The sequence below is a fragment of the Thunnus albacares genome, chromosome 12, assembly GCF_914725855.1.
Source record: "Thunnus albacares chromosome 12, fThuAlb1.1, whole genome shotgun sequence".
NCBI classification, from domain to species: Eukaryota; Metazoa; Chordata; class Actinopteri; order Scombriformes; family Scombridae; genus Thunnus; species Thunnus albacares.
Genome location: NC_058117.1, coordinates 27,812,184 through 27,833,342, shown reverse-complemented (window position 1 = coordinate 27,833,342; position 21,159 = coordinate 27,812,184). Strand labels below are relative to the sequence as shown.

At 38.1% G+C, this 21,159-nt stretch overlaps 1 protein-coding gene across 6 annotated transcripts in view; it reads right to left on the bottom strand.

The window, feature by feature from the left end:
• The window catches only part of vipr2 (vasoactive intestinal peptide receptor 2), a 107,690-nt gene that overhangs the window by 11,889 nt on the left and 74,642 nt on the right, over nt 1–21,159 (bottom strand). For all 6 annotated transcript variants that reach the window (XR_006406586.1, XR_006406585.1, XR_006406587.1 and 3 more), the window contains exons 5-9: nt 10,357–10,454; nt 7,301–7,433; nt 3,916–4,066; nt 2,688–2,748; nt 994–1,063 (exon numbers count right to left, since the gene is read on the bottom strand). Coding sequence is in view for 3 of the 6 variants with exons in the window: in XM_044368998.1 (XP_044224933.1) it covers nt 994–1,063; nt 2,688–2,748; nt 3,916–4,066; nt 7,301–7,433; nt 10,357–10,454 (513 nt within the window). In the remaining 3 variants the exon portion in view is untranslated. The remainder of the gene's footprint in view (nt 1–993; nt 1,064–2,687; nt 2,749–3,915; nt 4,067–7,300; nt 7,434–10,356; nt 10,455–21,159) is intronic.

Here is a 21,159-nt window from a genome sequence, read left to right as displayed (position 1 = left end):
CTGGAAAGCTTGACAGGCAAAGCAACACTAACTTCTGGGGACAAGGGTTAGAAATGGTCAGATGATAAAATAGCTTCCAATTGTAGAGAAATTTAGCTTTTTATACTTATAGGAAATCACTTGGAACTTAATATACCAGATGATGAACTTTACAGTTATTTTTGGATTTGTAGTCTTTTAAACTTTAACTCACATTAAATTACATTTATATGTCTGGCAGCAGCTCCTGTTAAGAGTAACTTGCTGAGACTGTTAAAGGTTGAAACAGCTTACAGAGGGACTTCACTCAGCAGGAGAGAAGGAATACACTCAGCAGGAAATCCTGTGAAGTTAATAACATGAGACATGGGTGCTAACACACTCGCTGTTACTGGATGCCAGAAAGAGTGCTCCCTGATGCGTGTGGATTTATTAAACAATTCATTAGGGTTTAAAAGGTTTCCAAAAAGGTCATGAACCTCAAGTAACTTCAGCTGGAAATATTGGGCATATAACTTACAGACTTTTGCGAATGGATGTCCCTTAAGGTGGCAAGAGTCTCTTAGTTTTGTAGAAATACTTGGTTGATGCATGAGTTGTGACATTTTAATTGCTGAACTTAACATCATGACAAAATAACTACTGGCCTGCACACAGTCAAAGTTTTTTTACATTTACTAACAGTAAAAAAGGCATAAAACAAAAAAATATATAAAATAGGTGGGATAAAGAATCCATATGGCTTTACAAAGGTCGTATAATTTCACCAAATAAAAAAAGAAAAAAAAAACAGAAATAGGAAGGTCAAATAATAAGACAAAGAGAAGTCCAATTATGGCAAAAAGCGATAAAAGTTCTCAGGTTATCAAAGGTTTGACCACTGGATGTTTCCCAACAACACATGTATCCTTAATAACATACTCCATTTTTCCATTTGAATGCTTCTTGAACGCAGCTTCTGATAAGCATAGGAAATACCTGCAGAGAAACGAGAGGTAATGAACCTCAACTTACCATGATGGAGAATCCGATTGGTCCATTGATCACCCAGTTGGGTATGGGGTTGTCATTTCTCTCCCAGCATCTGAAGGCACAGCAAAAACCATAAAGTAACCAATTTAACATAAAATATGTGCAATACACAACAGCATCTAATAAGTTACAAGCAGAGGAAGCACCAAGCAAGAAGCCACTCAATAGATTCTCATGCAAACATTTCAAATTATACTGAAAAATTAAAAGGCAAGGCTCAGTCTGGCCCAAAGCCATTTTTAAGTAATTTGACATGTTCAGACTTCATGATATCAGCGCCGTAATGGCCAGACCCAAATAGAAGTGGGGTGCTAGGAACAAAAATGAGTGTTGGTTGTGTGGTCGTTTTATCCTGAGTATATTGTCATAGTTAAAAAAAAAAAACAATGCAGCATCAGTAGCACCTCACAATGTCCCAACAACAACACTTTGTTGGTCTTCACAGTTGGTACATTGGCTGTTTGGGGCAAATAAACAAAGACTATACAGAAGAAAATCTGGTGCATTGATAAAAACAAAATGTGACAAAGTGTAATGGATGATATATTTGAAGTATTTGACTTAAACAACGCTCAAGCTTTCGCTCCACTGACAAGACTAAAAACAGCGGCAGAAAAAAGCGATGAGGAGACTGTAACGTTCCTCAAATTCATATGTAAAACTAACAGAAGTGTCATATTTCCATAATGTTTTTCCATTTCTTAAGCTTTGACTGCCGCACTTTTAATTAATTAATTAAAATTTGCATAACCTTTGAATGGACACTTGACTTAAGGCTACAAATTTTTTATTTTTTTTTTTGGGAATTGTGGACCATTCAAATCATCTTTGACCAAATAATCGTAACTCAACATCTACTAACTCTCTCTGGGGCTTTTAACAGCATCTCACAGTCTTTATCAACGGATGGAGTTTGCTCAATTGTTGAAAGCTCCTGAAGACTCCTTTCTCAAACTACTATTCCCAAGGTTAAAAATGAACTTTGAAGCTCAAGTTTCATTATCACACTCCAAAGACTTTCCTCACACTGTGGAGCTGTCTTCTGCGATCAGACTGCTGCTCTGTAATTGCTGCTGGAGAGTTGTTTCAGAGAGTCGTTTTTAGAATACGCCCACTTACTGTGACTCGCAGTAATGAGCTATAGTGTCAGCTGTAATAATGTGCAACAGAAGCCGAGCAGATCTGTGGCACCAGACTCATATGCTACTCCATGCAAATCTTACTAGCTGAATTATCCAATAAGGTGCTCTTTGACATGTGGGATATTTGTCTTAATATACTGTAAAGCTGAGTTCCCATATGGTTGTCTGCTGACAGAATCTAATCGATAAAATGCAATTTGTGGACTTGATGAAATAACAGATACAGTCCCTGTTGATTGCCACTCTGTGCCACTCTCTAATGTGATTGAAATTCCCTATTCTCCAATCACACCATAAAGGAGAAACTAATAAACAATACCACAGAGTGAAGGAGAATGGAACCACGTACGCTCACATATCCACTTGATGCAAAACAAATTACACATCATTATTAATACTGAAGGCGACACGTGGCATGCGCATTCATGTGATCCAATTTAATCTGTGTGATATGTTTTGAAGGACGTTAAAAAAAACAACAATTACAAATCATGTTTCCATGCTGATGAGTGGTCGGTTGTTGTCGCCACTCACCCCGTGTCCTCCAGATAGATCCTCGTCATCACCCACGCAAAGACGAACACTGTGGGGATTCCTGCAAACACAGGCAATACTTGTCAGTAGATCAGTTCATTGTTGAAAACATAGAACATCATCAGACTTTAACCACATTGGTCTCAATACTGTTAGATAAAAGAAACAAGCATGCTCATAACATGAACCACACAATTACACGTATTTGCATTTTGAATTATCTTTTGCAACTTAATTCTTTAGCATTAAAACATTAATGAACATTAAATCATGTCATGAGGTTTAGTATATCAAAGGCTTCCTGTAAAAGGTGAAAATACAATACACAACAATCGGTTCACTTTGTTTAAAGCTGCATTAATCAATTTTTACCCGACAGCTAAACACTGAACACAGCTCAAGCTGACAGACACAATTTTTGCCAAACAGTACTATCATCTTATAAAGTTGTAACAACAAACAGTTCTCTATTTACACATCCAACAGACACAGAGCAACATTATCATCCTTTTGGAGCTGTCAGACAGCAGGTGGTTGCCACCGCGGCTGCTGCTCAGCAAAGTCGATGTTCTGTGTTATGAATGTCATTGCCGTGGCTCTCGGCTACGACCGATCCACGAGTTTGTGTAGTACACTCTCATCACGAAGCTAAATAAAGCATGCAGTCGCTTAAAATAGAGGAAAAGGTGAGTAATACATAGGCTAGTGAGTTTTGCTAACTAATATCATAGATTTTTATTGTCTCAGACTGGATCATCAGACTTTGAGACTTTGTTCTGCTGGTGAGAATCTGTATCATTTGAGAAAGATACCAGTAAAGTCAGCTCATGTTTTCCTTCCTGTAGTTTCTGTGGTCATGGTGGCAAGTTGGAAAAAGTTGGACCATCATAAACTCCAACGTGCGCATTCACGAGAGTCATATTTCCATTGAAAACAATAGAGCCGGCAGCAGCAACCTCTCGCTATCTGACAGCACCTTTAGTATCCACTTGACAAGTCTCCTTTTAGCTCTGTTCTGGTTTCCAACAACTCTTTAGAAAACAATCTGGCTCTGTAGCAGCTAGTTGCTAAATTTGCCGGTCACCTGTTTGGTGCTGGGCAGATAGTGTCGTAGGCTGTTAAACCAAAGCTAAAATAGGCTAAGAAGCTAAAAAGTTTAATGATAATTCAGTAGGCATTCGAGGCAGAATTTGGTTCAATATTAAGATGTGAAATAGTGATTACATACCCCAGCCGATGAACATGTAAACGATGAAGTGTCTGTTCTCGGAGAAGATGACAACAAGCAGCGTGTGGAGGTACAGACCCTCCACCAGCAGCCAGAAGAAGTTGGCCATGATGAAGTACTGGAAAAACACCAGGCTGGCTTTACAACCCACCTGAAAACACACACAAAGGACAAAAATGCATGATAGAAAACTACTTAAAGGTCAAAGATCTTAACTAGGTTATAGACTTTGTATCTAACCTGTAAATGTTAAAGAATATTAAATGTCACAAAACGCAATTCTGTAACAGCATTACCGATGACATGGAATTAACCTTTAAGTCATTTTCTCATATCAACATGTGCACATCCTGTTGTTTGTCCTTGCAGGGCTGTATATGACTGTAGTGTTGGTACAGTCCCCTACATCTATCTACAGGGACACTGTGGGTTAATCAGCCAATTATGCTAATTATTGTGATATGTGGGTATACATTCCCCTTTTTACACTGGGGCGATCGGCAAGTTCACCGGGAGGCTAAGCTTTAATTTGTAGATGACAGCATTACGAGCTGGGAGCAGAAGGGAGTATAAAGGTCAGAGTGCCCTGACAGAATCCCTGCAATTATTACACAGATGTTTCCACTCTTTAGATGTGAGCAAATGAGGGCAAGTAGAGGAGGAAGTTGTAGTATAACTAAGAAAGATCAAACATCAATGCTTTTTGAACATCAAAAAACAGTCAAATATGTTTCGTCAGCTTCTTATGCTTGGGTCATGGGACTACATTATGTTTTTGCCTTTTCAGATGATCACTGTGTCAGATTAGGTGGTCACAGGAGTCATACGTTTTTTTGACTTGACTGAGAGATATGAGCCTTGCTGTCTTTCACAGCTTGTATGGAGTTGATGGGAAAGGTCAGCGCCCGGGACCGATTTCTTTCAATGCCATGTTATGTCACAGAAGACATTGTACAAGCTGTCAAGCTAGGTAAAAGCAAAAGCAAAAAAAAAATCTGATATGCTAGTGAAAAACTTGTAATCACAATGTCCACTTTTTTTTTTCAAAGCTTTCAGCCAAATCTCTTGGCTTTTATCAACATCAAGGCCACGAGATGCGGCTCAAAGTTCAGAAAACTCCCCAAAAGATTTTTTTTTTTTTTTATCAAACTGCTGTTTCAAAGGTCAAGAGTGTGTTGTGGAAATTGTCTGACAACACTAAACACACATATGAAATAATAGACAAAACACTGCTGGGTTGAAGATTAAAAAAATATTCCTGTACTATAAGGAGACAGAACACATAAAGATTTACATCAGTTCGTATCACTGAACAAAGAGCAAACCTATTCTATTATAGTTGCAGAAGGAACAGAGAAATGATCTGTGATTGGTCAACGTATCAGCTTATATGATTACAGCCAATGGCAAACATCCATGAGGTATACATTTACATGTCCATGTATGCTAGATAAGAGCCACGTCTCCCAAGGACACAGGAGGGCAAGAACCCTAACCTATATGTGGCCTTCGACCCCTTAACCTGTCCTGTTTACTCCAAGACCAGGATGTTACCTTATCTGAGCCTAAGCCAGAATGGAAAGAGAGGAGTGGGCTTCCTAAAACACATTCCTTCTCTCAAGGACACATTAGCAGAACAAATCATCATCCCTGCACAACTCTGCACATTAAAATGATAAGCCAATCCTTTGATATTTCATTACCTTTACAAGTGAACCTCCACGCTCAGCTACTGTCAGTAGAAATCCAAGATTCTGGTCTCTGATACTGTGAGCTATATTTCACAGTGACACATTTCACAGGTTAAAGTGAGTATTTTTCACACCAACGCTCAGTTTTGTCTCTAACACCCCACGTCTTTCGGGTCAGGCCATGATTTAGCTCCATCGTGTAGTCTGATCCCGGCACTTAATCTTTGATCAGATGATTTAGTTAATTTTACACAGTATTATATTTTGACAAGCTCAAAACTCATCCCAAAACCTATTTTCTGAGTATCAGAGACTCATATTCTGTAGGCTTGAATGTTTGCTCTGAAGAGTGGAGGATGGCAGCTTTAGTCAGCTGTAGGATGGCAGCGACTAAGAAAAAAAAAAACAAAACACTTCTTAAACTACAGTTTTAATATAACCCACGTCTCCCCTACTGATCTGCAAGTTCAGTACTTTCCAAACACTATGAGTGCCTTCACATGCATATCCTGGTTATGGTTTTTGGAGTATGCCAGTTATGTGTGGTATCCTAGTCTCAGAAACCCTATCCTACCCTATCAACAGTACTCCCAATAAAAACCAGGACACTATGGCACATAAACACCTTATCAAGGTTTCTTTAACATTTTCTGTTGGTAGAGAAATTACTGGCTTAGATGTTGAGGAAACAAGTCACAACTGGACACAGATGATCAGAAACCTGGATACTGTTAGAATCATGTAAACAGGGAATAACAGCTGAATAACCAGGTTTCTCATGTTCCATGTAAACACCATATTCAGAATATGATCAAAACCAGGATACTCATGTGCAAGTAAATGCACTCAATATGTAGTTTCACTGAGTACTCTTATGTTGCCTTTGTTGCCTGTTGTCATAGCTCTGAAGGTAATAGTTATAAATAGTGTATTCATAGCAGCGCACTGGCACATCGATGATTGTTCTGAACATAATGAACATTCAGATCAATACAGTTGAAACGGATAATGCTGCAGAAGCGCTTTGAGAAATTTCAACAGACATTTTAATGCTTTTTTTTTTTTGTAGTCGTGACTCTGGATTTGCATTGGAATCCATTGTAATTTCCGTAATTCAAGGCTGACTGGCTGCTATCCTGCACAAACCTTTCAGAGGCATATTACAAGCCTAGAGCAGATGACTATTCCTCTATGAATGTGAGAAGTTTGGCTTGTTTTGTTCCCACTAAAACCTGGAAATTACATTTTAATAAAAGTTTTGGTTTTGTTACCAGATGTCAGGGACATACTTAGACTGTTATTCAAACAATGAATATATTGCAGGAGAGAAGTTCCTCATCCTAAATGCTAAATGAGACAACATAGATTCACCAACTAAATTAAATTTAGTTATCAGTGTAGAAAACAGCTGTAAATGTCACAATAAATGAGTTTCACGCTTTTGTCATGTTTATGAGACATTTGCAAAATTAAATACGTTTAAGACAAAAAATTTAAAGTCTAATTTATGTAAACCTAATTTAAATGTCATATTAAAAACAGTTGCTGGGAACGTCACACTGGAAATGTCCTTTTGTGACAGTTGTGCTGTTAACACGCGAGTGTGTTGCTGCACGCTCTCTCTCTGTGTGCCGCCTCGCTCGTTTCCCTCGGGACACGACTCAGCTGACTGAGGACAGAGGTGGTGACCTCACCAGCGATGGCTGATGGGAGCACTGTGTGCTGCGGCTGAAGAGGATGTCATCTTTCACCAACACGGCCACGGCTCTCAGGATGAAGGAGAAGAAGAGGTTGAGGTGAATGTAGTTCCTGGTGCAGTGGAGCTTCCTGCACAGATATAAAACATACAAATGTTGGAAAATGAGCTTTGTCATACAAAAGCTTCACACAATTCAAGTTTCACAGATGGGGTTTATTTCTATTAATTCATTTAAGAATATATTTGATATATTAAACTGTTTCTTTTAGGGCTGTATCCTACAACAAGCAGGACCAACAGAATTATGTTTCATCTGTGTTGCAGCTAGAGATCAGCTAGATATGTAATTGTAGGTTTTCTATCTACTGATAGTTGATTTGTAAAATGTTTTGATGTAATCTATGAAAGTGAAAAGTTCAGGTTTCTTCAGGGGCCAAATGTTGCAGCTATTTGCCTTCCACTGCTTTAGGTTTTCATGCAAATACTGTAAAACGATGAATAAGCTGTTCAATTTTTATTTTCGTGTAAATGTAGAAAACTGTTGAAAATATATGCTTTCTTAAAAAAGGATAGAGTATGCAAGCTCAGTTTTGCACTGACTTCCAGATTTGATTTATACAAGTTATCTTGCTTTTGCAACCTCTGAATGCTCTTGGATTTATTATTTCATTAAGGCCTTGTTCAGATGAACAATAGCGCTGGGTCAACCTCCTCATTCATTTCAATGAGGCTCAGGAACAGTAGGGTCCCGATGCAGAGCACCCAGATGAAAAAATACAGGTTCATCCAACAGTAAAAGCTAAACCTGGCTCAACTTTTGCTGCAATGCAGTGACATTGATATAGGTGCAATTGTTGAGATAAAAAAATTAAATGTTGCCGACTTTCCTGAGTGGAATAATTCTCCTTCATAGTACTGATTGGCCCAAATATTTTCCTCTTGAAATTACTTTTAAAAAATTAGGGGTCAAGGACCTGACAGTTAAATGTTCACAACATCAGATTTTCCTTTTGAATAGAGGCCAGCTCCTACTGAGACTGATGCATTCACTTAGTTGAACCTGCAGGAGTTTCTGAAGGCTCGTCGAGCGTGTTTTTTTCTGCTACGTGACGAGTGAAAATTAGTTTAAAGCATCTTCTGACGTCTTTACCGCACAAACGAACTGTCATCCGAATGTGTCAAGCAGCCAAGCAATTACTGCTGTCACAGAAAATGACAAAAGAGAAAAAGATGAAGATGGTGAAATGAAAAATAAAAAAAAAAAAAAAGTATTTTGACCGCTTCATAGAGCCTGAGAGGAGAGAGTGAGTATGTTGAGTCTGCTTTAATAGAAGATTTTTTACTTATTTTTCAGAAAAGGCTTCAAGTATGAGGACTCTCTTCTCCTTACATTAATAGTATCTGAGGGAAACTTTCACACAAAGTTGAAAGTGTGTTGTATCGTCAAAAAGTCTTCTTCCAAAAACAAGTGTCGGGGAAAAAAAAGGGGAAATCGTCTTATAATCAGGGTCGTCTTATATTCGGGCCAATACGGTATTATCAACCGTTCTGCAGTGTTAAGCCTTGCAAACTCATAAATCTTAAACTCAACGTGACTTCCTGGATTGTATTTCATCTTCTCACCAGTACCTCTAGTAACACAGGCAGATGCAGGAGTTTTATTCAAATGCAGAACTTTTTTTTTTTTTTTTTTTTTTCAGCCACGTCTGCTTTAGCTCCATCATGCAGCATCACTTTATCCTCCGCTAATCTGTTGGATATCTGAAACCGCGACCAAAAGAAAATTGGGGATCTGGAATTCTTTCCCCGAGGCCTCCAAAGTATGAAATACTTTACCTCGAGATGGCAGAGGCTTTTTTTCAAGGACATTAAAAAACATATTTATTTGACCTTGCATTCAACTACTGTCTCTATTTTTATGTGTCTCTTATGATTTTTGTTACCTCTTTAAGTTTTTATATTTTACCAGTAAACTATTGATTTGGCAATTGGTTTTAATATCATAAATATCCATTTTTATCATTTTTCTGTCTTAAATTGCATATTATTTTAACTTTCTTTTATTTATTATTGTTTTTTAATCATCATTTGATTTGATTTGTGGATTTTATTCCACAAAATTGTGCTTATAAGTAGTGTAATAGTTTCTATTACTGTTATATACTACAATTCCCCATCAAAATTAAGGACGATACAGCTGCTGTTACTATTAATAACTGTATCCATATGACATACTGTACAGGTTTCTTTCCTCGTGGAGAACACCAGCTTCCAATCAAGTTTCAGTCATTTTTCAAGTGGATGTATAATAAGCTCTCACTCAGGGATCAGTGCAATAAAACCAGGAAAGCCGAATGCATACGTAGAGTTTTGATACTCGCGGAAGAGGAAGAATTTAAGAGGATTAACCATCATCAGGCACACACAATGATAATCTCAATCACTGCTGTCAAGAGTTTGTGACTTTTTTTTTTTTTTTTACTCAAACTCAATTGTGTCGAGTCAAACGCGGCCTTAGAAAAGTTTTTTCTTATGTCTCGATTAAAATATCTTCTCACAGATGTGTAATTTATGCATATTTATCCATCTGAGTTCAGAAACTAATCCCAACAGCAATTTTTTTTTAAAAAGAAGCTCCAATAAAGATCATTTAAATTAACAAAAATGAATAAAACTAAACCCATTTTACCCATAAACTGAGAAGCTGACACACACACACACACACACACACAAACATCTGTTGACAATTAGTTGATAAAGCTGTGAAATGAAAATTTAGTTAATTTCCAGTGCTTGTTCATTTAAAACCAAATTAAACTGACAGCTTATCCTCAGACTCTGCTGACGTGTCAATCAGAGCACGAAGATAAAAAAAACATGAGAAACAAAGACCTAAAAACTGAGCGTGAAATGAACACCAGCCACTAAGATTCAGTATCGTTTCTGTTTCTTATTACAGTTTGTTTTTTTTGTATCGTGAGCACCCAGCTTCCTCACAGGGGTCCCCTGAGGTTTTATGTTGCGTAATAACGTTTGAATATTTGGTCTCACCGGAACAGACAGAGGATGGCGCTTCCTGTGGTGAGCGCGATCAAAGACAGACTGTGACCCAGAGTGTACAACGTCTGCACGACCATATAGAAGACCAGCTGCAGAAACACAGAGAGAGAGAGAGAGAAGAGCAGGGAGGTTATTATTATATTTTAATGATCACTCTCATGACAGTGGCAGTCACTCGGTTTGTGTGTCAGTCCAGGAGAAGAATATCTCAGAAATATCAGGAGTAAATTCTTTTTTTTTTTAACTCCTCGTGACCAAAAATCAGTGATAACGTTATGTTGTTTTAGTTCCCTCAACGCAAAAATAAAATGTGCAAATGCAAATGGTCCCAGCAATACCGACCAGTTAAGGGTATGTACTGTATGCTGCCATGTGGCCTAATGCAGAGTTAAAGGACAAGTTCACCATTTTTCAAGTCTGGTGTCCATATGACCATTAAAACAGGTTTTTCTTGCTGTAATCATTCCTCCTGTTCATACTGACCATTTGAAGATCCGTCCAAATGCACTTACAGTGTCTGGTGTCCATATGACAACCCAGTCGCCAGAAGAAAACGTTGGCATTGAATGTTTCTGCAAACCACAGAAACGTTGAATATATACGTTTCAACACGTGAAATACGTATCATATCAACATTTCTACAAATGTAGCATATATAACGTTTCTACCCGTTGAATAATGATGTTTTATGGTGTGACAACGCTGTGGTTAAGGTCTGGTTAGGTTTAGGCACAAAGACCACTTGGTTGGGGTTAGAGAAAGATCATGGTTTGGGTTAAAATAAAATAAAATAAAAAAAAAAAAACGGCCGATGTCTCACTAAAAAAAGCCGGTTTTCTCGCCAGAAAAACGGCTGCAGATGTCCTGACGTCTCGCTAAAAACACGCGCTTTTATCGGTCGAAACGGGAAGCGGTCACTGGTTTCGGTTTTGAGGTGGTCTCGAACCGTGCTCTCTACTTACTAACCATCCACCTGCCCCTCCTCCTCCTATATAGGAAAGATCAACTACATCACTTTAGAAATGTTGATATAATACGTGTTGTTGAAATGTTAATATGCTACGTATTTCACGTGTTGAAACGTAGATATTCAACGTTTCTGTAGTTTCCAGAAACGTACAGTACCAACGTTTTATTCTGGCGACCAGGCTGCATGTGACCATTGAAACAGGTTTTTCCGGCTGTAATCATTCCTCTTGTTCATACTGGCCATTAGAAGATCCCTTCATAATGCAGTTTCAATGTAAGTGATGGGGGACAAAATCCACAGTCCTCGTTTTGAGCAAAAATGTACACTACTGTACAAAAGTTTTAGGCACTAAAAGTAAAGTGAGGAGGCTTTCAGAAACAATGCCATGACTAATTTTTATTTATCAGTTAACTATATACAAATTTCAGTAAACAGAAGAAACCTAAAGTAAATCAGTATTTGTTGTGAGCAGCAGTTCTCCTCGGTTCACCTGCACACAGTGTTTCAGGTACTCGGCAGGTCGGTTGGTTCCTGCGTCTCGGAGAAGTCGCCGCAGTTGTTCTTCTGTGGATTTCGACGTCTCAGCTGCTTCCGTCTCTTCATGTTAATCCCAGACTGACTCCATGATGTTGAGACCAGGGCTCTGTGGGGGCCAGACCATCTGTTGCAGGACTCCTTGCTCTTTATGTCGCTGAAGATGGCAGAATGAATTTGGGACCAATCAGATGCCTCCCTGATGGTATTGCATAATGCATTAGAATCTAAACATCTAAAGTGCCCTAAAACTTTTGCACAGTACTGTATTTAAAAGTTTATCTGAAGATAATATGAGGTTTCAGCTGTCTGAGATAGTCAAATCAAGTGGATATCTGCCACATTTAGTCTTTTATTTTGTAAAAATGTCCCTCTTTATGTCTCGACAGACAGTGTTTTCCTGTTCAGCTGCAGTGGAAGGATCATAAAAAAACAGGGATATTGACTTGATTTGACTCATTTGGACGCTGAAGCCTCATATCAGCTTCAAATAAACTTAAATACATTTTTTCTGTGGATTTCCATCACGTACATTGAAACGGCATTATGAAGGGATCTTCTAATTGTCAGTATTAACAGGAGGAATGATTACAGCCAGAATAAATAGTTTCAATGTTCATTTGGGCTCCTGACTGTTGTTTTAACACAACTAATTTAATTGAGGCTTGGATCACTTAAAAACTTTAACAAATCCTAGAATCTGAATTTGACCAGGCAAAATTTATGCAACTGATTTTTAGGTCTGAATTGAGCTTATTGAATTTGAGCAATTTGAACATCATTTCTGAATATTGGGTATAGACTTTTCTATCTGAAATTATAAACATTATATACTGGAATTAAGTTTTTTTGAAATTACAGGGCTTGAAATTGACAAGTGAACATTTCAAAGAGGGGAATTCAGATGTATGGCTTTCAAAGTAAAACATTAATTAATTCAGTAGTGATTAAATTTCAGTTGTTTATCAGATTCTCATCCTTATGGCCATTATTTGCCTCCTTACATTTATGATTAACACAGATTTGTTTCATTTTGAATGGATATAATTAAGATTTTACCACTTTTGCTGAATTGAAAAACAGGCCATGATACACTAAAATAATGAGTGATTCACAGGTTCCCTCATAAAAAGGCAGAATACCAGTTTGGTGTTTGCAGACCAGTGTTGGAGATTAACTACTAATGCTACTAATGGTAACATAACCAACATGGAGTGTTTTTTTAATTTGAAAAAACCTGTCACACTTCCAGCTGAGTCACAATCATTTCGAAATGAAAGTATGTTAGAAATCTGGACAGCCGCTGACCCTCTCCCCGTCTGCCCTGTGCTTAAAAAAGCTACCGAAGCTGTCAACGACTGCGGGTTGGAGGATGGACCGGATAGCAACCGACACGACATCTGGAGGAGACACTCTGTTATACTGTCAGGCCACCTCCTCCAAAAAAAAACCCTGTTGGGGAACAGTAGACAGTTTCAGCAGGAACAGGGACAATCAGCAATGTTGAGATGCTGAACTGTGATGTTGTTACATAATGTTGTGTTTATACTTTTGAAAACAAAATATTAAATTAGTATTTTTACCCCAAAAATGGTCTTGCATTATAAGTTTGATTGCTCCCTTCACTTTTTTTTTAATAAGAGTGATTGAATGTTGGTCTCTCATGCAATAAAGAACTAAGCCATTTCCCATAATTTGGAAAAAAATGCCCTGGAAATTATCCAAAATGCCTCTGAAACATATTTCATGAGGGCAAAAAAAGCCCTTAAGTTAATTTTTTACAAAGGTGGGGCACTGCATATCACTCCTAAAATCAGAGGCTACAGATTTATCAACACCGGCTGCTTTCACTAGTGTCTCTGTGGGAGAGAGATGAGAGGACGGAGGAATTTAATTCACCGAGCGAGGACTGCTGTCCACGCTCACTCCAGTGTCATTTTGAGGAGGCGGAAATTACTCATTACACACAGCATTTCAAGTGTCAAACATTATGATCCTTATTGTTGTTTATGGCTGCAGATCTGGCAATATTGGCTGACTTCGCTGCCAGCAAAGCTCACTGGGAGTAAGTGAATAAAAGAGAGAGAAAGGCAAGACAGCACAAAGGGTAATTCAGCTGTGCCATGTGTGACCCAAAATGAGCCAAACAAGTAAACAGCAAAGCAGTTACTCGACGGCAAAGAGCCAAAACACAGGAGCAGAAGTTAAATATTTTCACAATTGAGATATCTTCTATGAAAAACAGGAAAAAAAGCACTTTTTCAAGGACAACAGACAAATCAGGATTTTCACTTCTCACTTGGACTTCACCTATCTGATGATAGATTGATGAGGTGGAGGTGTAAGGTTTTCTTTCTATTATGCACATTTTCATGTCCATATTTACTTTATATTTGCTTTACTGGAGTATCTTTGCATGATTTACAGTTCAAAAAGCTCCTTATTTATCTTATACTGGCCCTTTATGCAGCCCTTCAGTTCAGCCTCTGTCTCTAACAGGCCGTTTTAGCTCCTGTCTCTTTAAGACCCGCCTCCTGATGAGCCTACTCTCTTCTGATTGGCCAGTTTCCAGAAGCTGCTTTTCGGCAGATTTATGGCAGCTCCCGAGGCTACGTAAACAAACAATAGCAGGATTAGTAGGATTTCACTTATTTTTCTCGTTCTATACATGAAATATAAACTTTTCAGATACATTCGTACATGTTTAGTGTATATATAATCACTCATTACATTTTCAAATCTGAATTAAAAACTGTCCTGTGATGTCAGATAACATGAAATAATCACACACATCTGAAAACCGACAAGCTCTTAACTTACATAATGATTTGTGACTTGTTTGTTAGAAGACAAATATTTTACCAACTACCTTTAAATATTTTCATGAAAAATGGAAGCTGATTTGTTCTTGCTTTGGTTGTGTCACTTAAAGAAAGTGATTCTCTCTCACAGTATATTAGTACGTTTTTCTTTTTTCCGGTCTGTAGTCGTACAGTAAAGCTGGTCTGCACTCTCTGTGACCTTCTTTCCTGCTCCCAGTCTGTGTTGTGAAATGTCATGTAATGTGTCGGCACCAATTAACCAGGTCTGATTCCTTTTACTCGGGAAATAAAAGCAGTTCCGAAAATGAAATATGGAGAGATGATTTGACATTTTAGTCTCCAATTAGACGAAAGTACAAGACAATTAGACATATTTAGGCCAAAAAATAGGTGAACAAAATAATTAACTTGGTAAAATAAAATTACAGAAAAATATTAAAAACAAACCAAAAAAGGAAGAAAATGGGAAGTATGATTTGAAATGATTGATGATTATGATTTATTGATGATATGATTTGCCTGTTTATCCTCTTATATGATTTGTCTTTTCCCCCAATTTACTAGAAACAGACATTGATGAAAGTGACCTCTCAGATAAAATAGAATTAACAGTCACTGATGTCACAAACAGTAGTTGCACTGTGTTTTAGTAAAAAAATAGGTTAGAAATACAACAGGATTACTAGAAAAACATTGAAATATTTACTTTCATTGATACTTTTATAAAAATATCAATGAAACTCTACAAATTCAATGAAATTTTTGTTGAAAAAAGGAAAAAAAAACATTTTGGAGAGAAAATTGTCAACATGTTACTGAATCAGGATTGCAATTCCCCGTTTTCTTCTCTTGTGCATCACTGCAAAATAAAATGTTAAAGTTTATACCCTGATTTTATCATTCAAGTGCAAACTTCAACTTATTTACAGTGATTAGTTTTACTGTTTGAATCAGAGGCCTCAAGTTGTTTTCTGTGCCATTTGGATATGTGTGAATGTTCCTCTGAGGTTTGATTAAAATAATGTTCAGTTTGTTGCAAAGTGTGAAATGAAGCAGAATTCAGATTAAACACCATTTTTTCACTGTACATGGCAAAATTCTGACTTTTTCTGAATTTAGGACCAAATTCTCACAATGTGACTGCTGCTACAACCCACGACTACCAACCAACCAATCAGAATAAGACATGAATTGCCACAGAGTACACTGGCCAGCACAACATTTCATTAGTAACATTTTTTGATAAAAGCATCCTTAAAGGATAGGTCTTGTGTGATGCAAATGGGCCCAGCAATACCGACCAGTTAAGGGTATGTACTGTATGCTGCCATGTGGCCTAATGCAGTGTTAAAGGACAAGTTCACCATTTTTCAGGTCTGGTGTCCATATGACCATTAAAACAGGTTTTTCTCATTGTAATCATTCCTCCTGTTCATACTGACTGTTAGAAGATTCGTCCAAATGCACTTACAGTGTAAGTGATGGGGGACAAAATCCACAGTCCTTGTTTTTTCCAAAAATGCATTTAAAAGTTTATCTGGACATAATATGAGGCTTCAACTGTCTGAGTTAGTCGAATAAAGTAGATCTCTTCCACAATTAAAGTCTCTTAGTAAAAAAAAAATCCCTCTTTGTGTCTTGATGGACATTGTTTTTCTGTTCAGCTACAGTGGAACAAAAAGACAATTTGGCATTAAAAAGACACTTTAAAAGATATCGACTTCATTTGGACGGCTGAAGCTTCACATTAGCTCCAAAATAAACTTTTAAATGCTCGGAAAGGAGGGCTGTGGTTGTGTTGGCCCCCGTCACTTACACTGAAAGCACAATATAAAGGGATTTCTTAATGGCCAGTATGAACAGGAGGAATGTTTACTGCAAGGAAAACGTGTCAGCGTTGTGAACCACAAAAAATTGTGAACCAAAAATGAAGCAAAGCAAAGAAAGTATGACTGTGCTACTTTTTCAAAACATCAGAGCGGTGCAGATGGATGACATGTCTCTGCTTTCATTTACTTGTTCCTACATTTACATCGCAGCACTATGATTCGCCACATGCTCATCGTACAGTCTGACAGCCTCAAACTGATATCGTACAGCCTGACACAGATTTTCTGACCTCTTATAGTATAACATTAAACTATAAACTTACATCATTCTTGTTGTCGCACAGTCTAAAGGCGCCTTAAGAGGAGGGAAGCTTTAAAAAGAAAGAAGGGCCGGTTGATTTTTACTCTCTTTTTGCAATTAATCAGGACATAAAATGTATGTCTCTTGTGTTTCAGCGCAGATGTGATGCAATAAGGCCTCTGTGCCTGGAATGAAGCTTTGCATCAGCTCATTATATTGTGTGTGTTGGAGGGTGAAGAGAGAAAGTGTTTTGTTGTTGAGAAAACTTTTGTATCTGGCATGAAGAGCTAAAGAACAGATCATTTCCTTTTAGAAAGAGAAACAAAGAGATTGTAATCAACCAAAAAAAAAAAAAAGAAAGACCTGTCCTGTTATCTTGCTTCCTCAGAAAAAAAGAGCTCCTGTGTTTGATTTCCTCTCTTTAGTTCATTACAGGAAAATCAAAGAGTGTTTGTTTGACGAGAAGCTAAAAGGACGGTGTGTGTGTGAATCCACCGTCCTCCTCAGCTCGAACACACAATCTGCCTCTTCAGTCTGTCTGAGCACATCTCCTCTTAAAACGTGTAAACAGCTTTCAGACATTCTCCTCATTACGTAACCCTGAAAGCAATTTAACATGTTGGTCTCTGAACAAAAGTCACTTTTACCTAAAAGTCATGACAATAATCTTCCTGCTCAGAACAAATAACACTTTCAACACGACACAAGTCAGATTAATGTAAAGACAACAGCATTACAACGTGAAATACGCACAGCAAAAGATGGAGAATGAGCGTTTAATTAGTCGCTGCTCTCCGTCTTGTACTGAATAGTGTGTGAGCATTGTGGCGCTTTCTGTAAAGGTTCATCATGTCTGAACAAAGCCGCACTAGAAGGTCAAAGAAACCTGTGTCTTAATGACTAAAAAGTAAACTTACTAATTATATGTTTATTAGATGAAGACACCAGTTTGATGTCTGAAAACTTAAAAAGGACTTTTGTGTGAAAGATGCATGTGAATGTGCAGCGCTGTCTCCTAAAACTGACATTACACTATGTGACAGAGGAGAACAGAGAGAGAAAATAAACAAACAAAACCATCTCAAGTCAGATAATCTGCAGAATTATTCACAACGTAAAATATTATAAAATATTTAAACCTAAAACTTCTGCAGTGTTTCCTCGTCCTCTTCTTGCTTGGAACACAAGAACATATAGTATGATATTTGACAGTCAGTTGGTTTCTGTGATTGGACAGATACCGGACTAAAAATGGCGCCCATTCAGTCCTATAGGAATTGCTCGCCTGGCACATACGCCAAAAAAAGTTTCTAGCTCCCAGGTTTGCTGTTTGTTGTGTGGCCCACTGAATATGCGCAGTAGTGTTTCCCCCGCTGGTCCCGCCCGCGAGTTCCCGCTCGGCCCATAGACTTTACATTGTGATGACATCACAGATTTTTAAATCGCTTTTCTCAGCTCGAGGAAAGTTTTACAAACATAAGACCTCCATGGATCAAAAGTTCATAATAGAAAGAGTCATAATTGACGTTGTTTGCAGTTCGAGGCGTCCTGTCAACAGTTTTATAGGCGTCTCTTTTACAATGGTGGTCTATGGGGCCGCAGGGGGATTTTTCGCTGCAATACCGCGAGTGGCCACTGGGAAAAATTGGCTGCAAGTCAGAGCGGCCCTATCCAGCTATTATTATATATCCATGGTCGGTCCACTTCCACAGAGCCCGCCATGTTGCACCGCCATGTTTCTACAGGAGCCCAGAACAGACAAACCAAACACTGACTCTAGAGAGGGCCTTTTGCATTTTTTGCGGGATTCGATGGACATTGTAGGTTCTCCTACACGCTTGGAAGGGGAGGGTGAGGGGAGAGGTATTCAGTTGGTTGCAATCTGCAAACTACAAATCTTAAGTCAAAAATAAGACTTTTTTCACATAAAATCAGTCGATAGATGTCTTTGATTACAATGTAAATTTACATTCTACAACTGGACATTGGGTTTTTAAAGGTATGATAATATGACAATATTCTTTGAAGTTAATATCTTCAAATGTGACTGTTTTATTGCTAAAACTTTATGTTACATGGAAATAAATGACTTGATTTTGTATTTTCACCAAAGTAACAGTATACTCCTGGTGGTGCAGAATTTGTGGACTCTGTATCTGACCCTGATTAGATTAAAAGAAAACACCGCTACAACTGGAAACCAGGATTTCTGCCCGCATATGAAATTAAGTCACATTTCACTTGCTAGTTGTTTGTGTAATAAAAAAAAAGCTCTCGCCTGCAGCTGCAGCTTAATTAGGGAAGCAGAGAAACAAACAAAGAAAAACTGACTAATGCTGTGAAAGATGAGTGTGTAAACGCATAGGGATGTGTTCAGACGTCTTTTTGGCTGTAAGCGTAATATTAATATAACCCATTTGCATTTCTGTTAATTCTTCAGTCATTTATATTCTCATGTGCCGTAGTATAACCTTTAATCTATTTACATTTTTCAGTCCCATGTTGAAAAAGTAATTACTGACAGTTCAAAAACACCGTCTGCTGCCTCCAGATGAAAGTTGGCATTTTGCCTCTTTTTAACCTTCAGTGAAGAGCAGAAAACAAACATTAACATTCCTTTACGGGATGAAGCTCCTTTGATTTCAGGTCAGCTAACTCACTTTACAAAAGAAAGAAGCATGATGTTTGTCTGCCAGACATTACCAGCCGACCACAGAGTGATTTTCTCCCAGACGAACATGCAAATGCGGATTTTGTGGTTCTTGTTTGAACTGCAAAAAGCTGAAGTTCATTCGTGCTTTGACTTTCATACAGCTATTGAAGTATTTCAGCAATACATGAGAGCCTGCAAGAAATAAATGCATCCTTTTCTTCCTTCGTCCCGAGAAATACAAACGTTGAAGATGGACTACTTTGATCTGACACATGTGAAATATTGGTCAGGATGTTTTGGGGGTGAATTGTATTGAGACGGTGACCTGCTCAGAGTGCAGACAAGGAGACCAGAGAGAGGAAAAAGCAAATGGAAAAAAACAGAAAAAGAGAATTAAAGTCACAGAAGAGGAAGAGTGAGAAATGCAAAGACAGGAAGCGACAGAAACAGAGAAAAGACACAAGCAGACAGTAAGTTTAACAAACACAATGGGTGACTCAGAATATGACCAGTTGTGACCCAATCTGATCCACGGCAGTGAAAGAGGAAGGGAGCTGCAATTATCACCGTCGAGACAAAGCAAGGCCAAACATTCTCCTCGCTGAAAAACTCTCTTTCTTCTGAGTCCGTGGCCCGAGGAAAATCACAGCTCATGAAAAACTACGACAAAAAACAAACTGTCAGAGTCTGTTTATCGTATTATCCTCACAACGCCTTCAGGTATCATACCTTGTGGTTGTCTTAAAGGAAGGTGATGTTTTAGACATCTCAGTCAACACTGATTTGGTGATTTGCAGGTCAGAAGACGTCTAGATGTTTAGATTAAAACTGGGCTGAATTTACAAAGGTATATTTACATAGTTTGATTCAGTTTGAGATATGCTGCGTGTCTGGCGGTGAATGGTAGTTAGTTTTTGTGTTTTTTCAAAAATTCAACAGCAACATCTCCTTCCAGAAACAGTGTCATTGTTACTCTTGACAATCAACATCCACAGAAGACATGGACATCAACAGTGCAGTATATCTAACCCATGTACATCATATACACCCCCACCACTCACAAAACCCAATTTATTTACCTGATTTAGGGCTGGGTGATATCTCAAATTAAGTTGATTAATTCAAATTTTTGTTTTTGCATGATTTTTTTTTTTTTTTTGTGCGTATTACAATACGCACAAAAAGTTGATTTTTAGTCAGAAAATAAGGTAGATGATAGCTGCTACATTAGCTGCTTTGAGTCACGACAATCCCATAAACTTTGTCATGATTACTTTCACTACATGTTCACCTGCTGCAGGTTACGGGACTGCGGTGACTCCTGGTGCCGAGTTGTCTCTGGCTACCTCGAATTGAATTTAACGGTCGCATCTACAAGAAGCACAGACTGAAAATGATTCGGCAGTTGCACAGCCTCACAGAGGCACTGTTTCATAGTCACTATGGAGTCTCTGCACTCTGGGACGGATGTTGCTGTCACATAGTTAATAATTTAATCATTAGCCGTGTTTCCATGAGATTCACAAGATAATTTTAAGTGAACTTTTGCGTTTCCATCAACTGCTTTGAAGCGAATAAACTAGGCCACACAACACATAGTTTCATCAGTAGATGGCAGTAAAGGCTTAAATAATCCACCAGTAAACAGAGAAGAAGAAGTAGAGGTTGCCAACCAGAAACAAAAC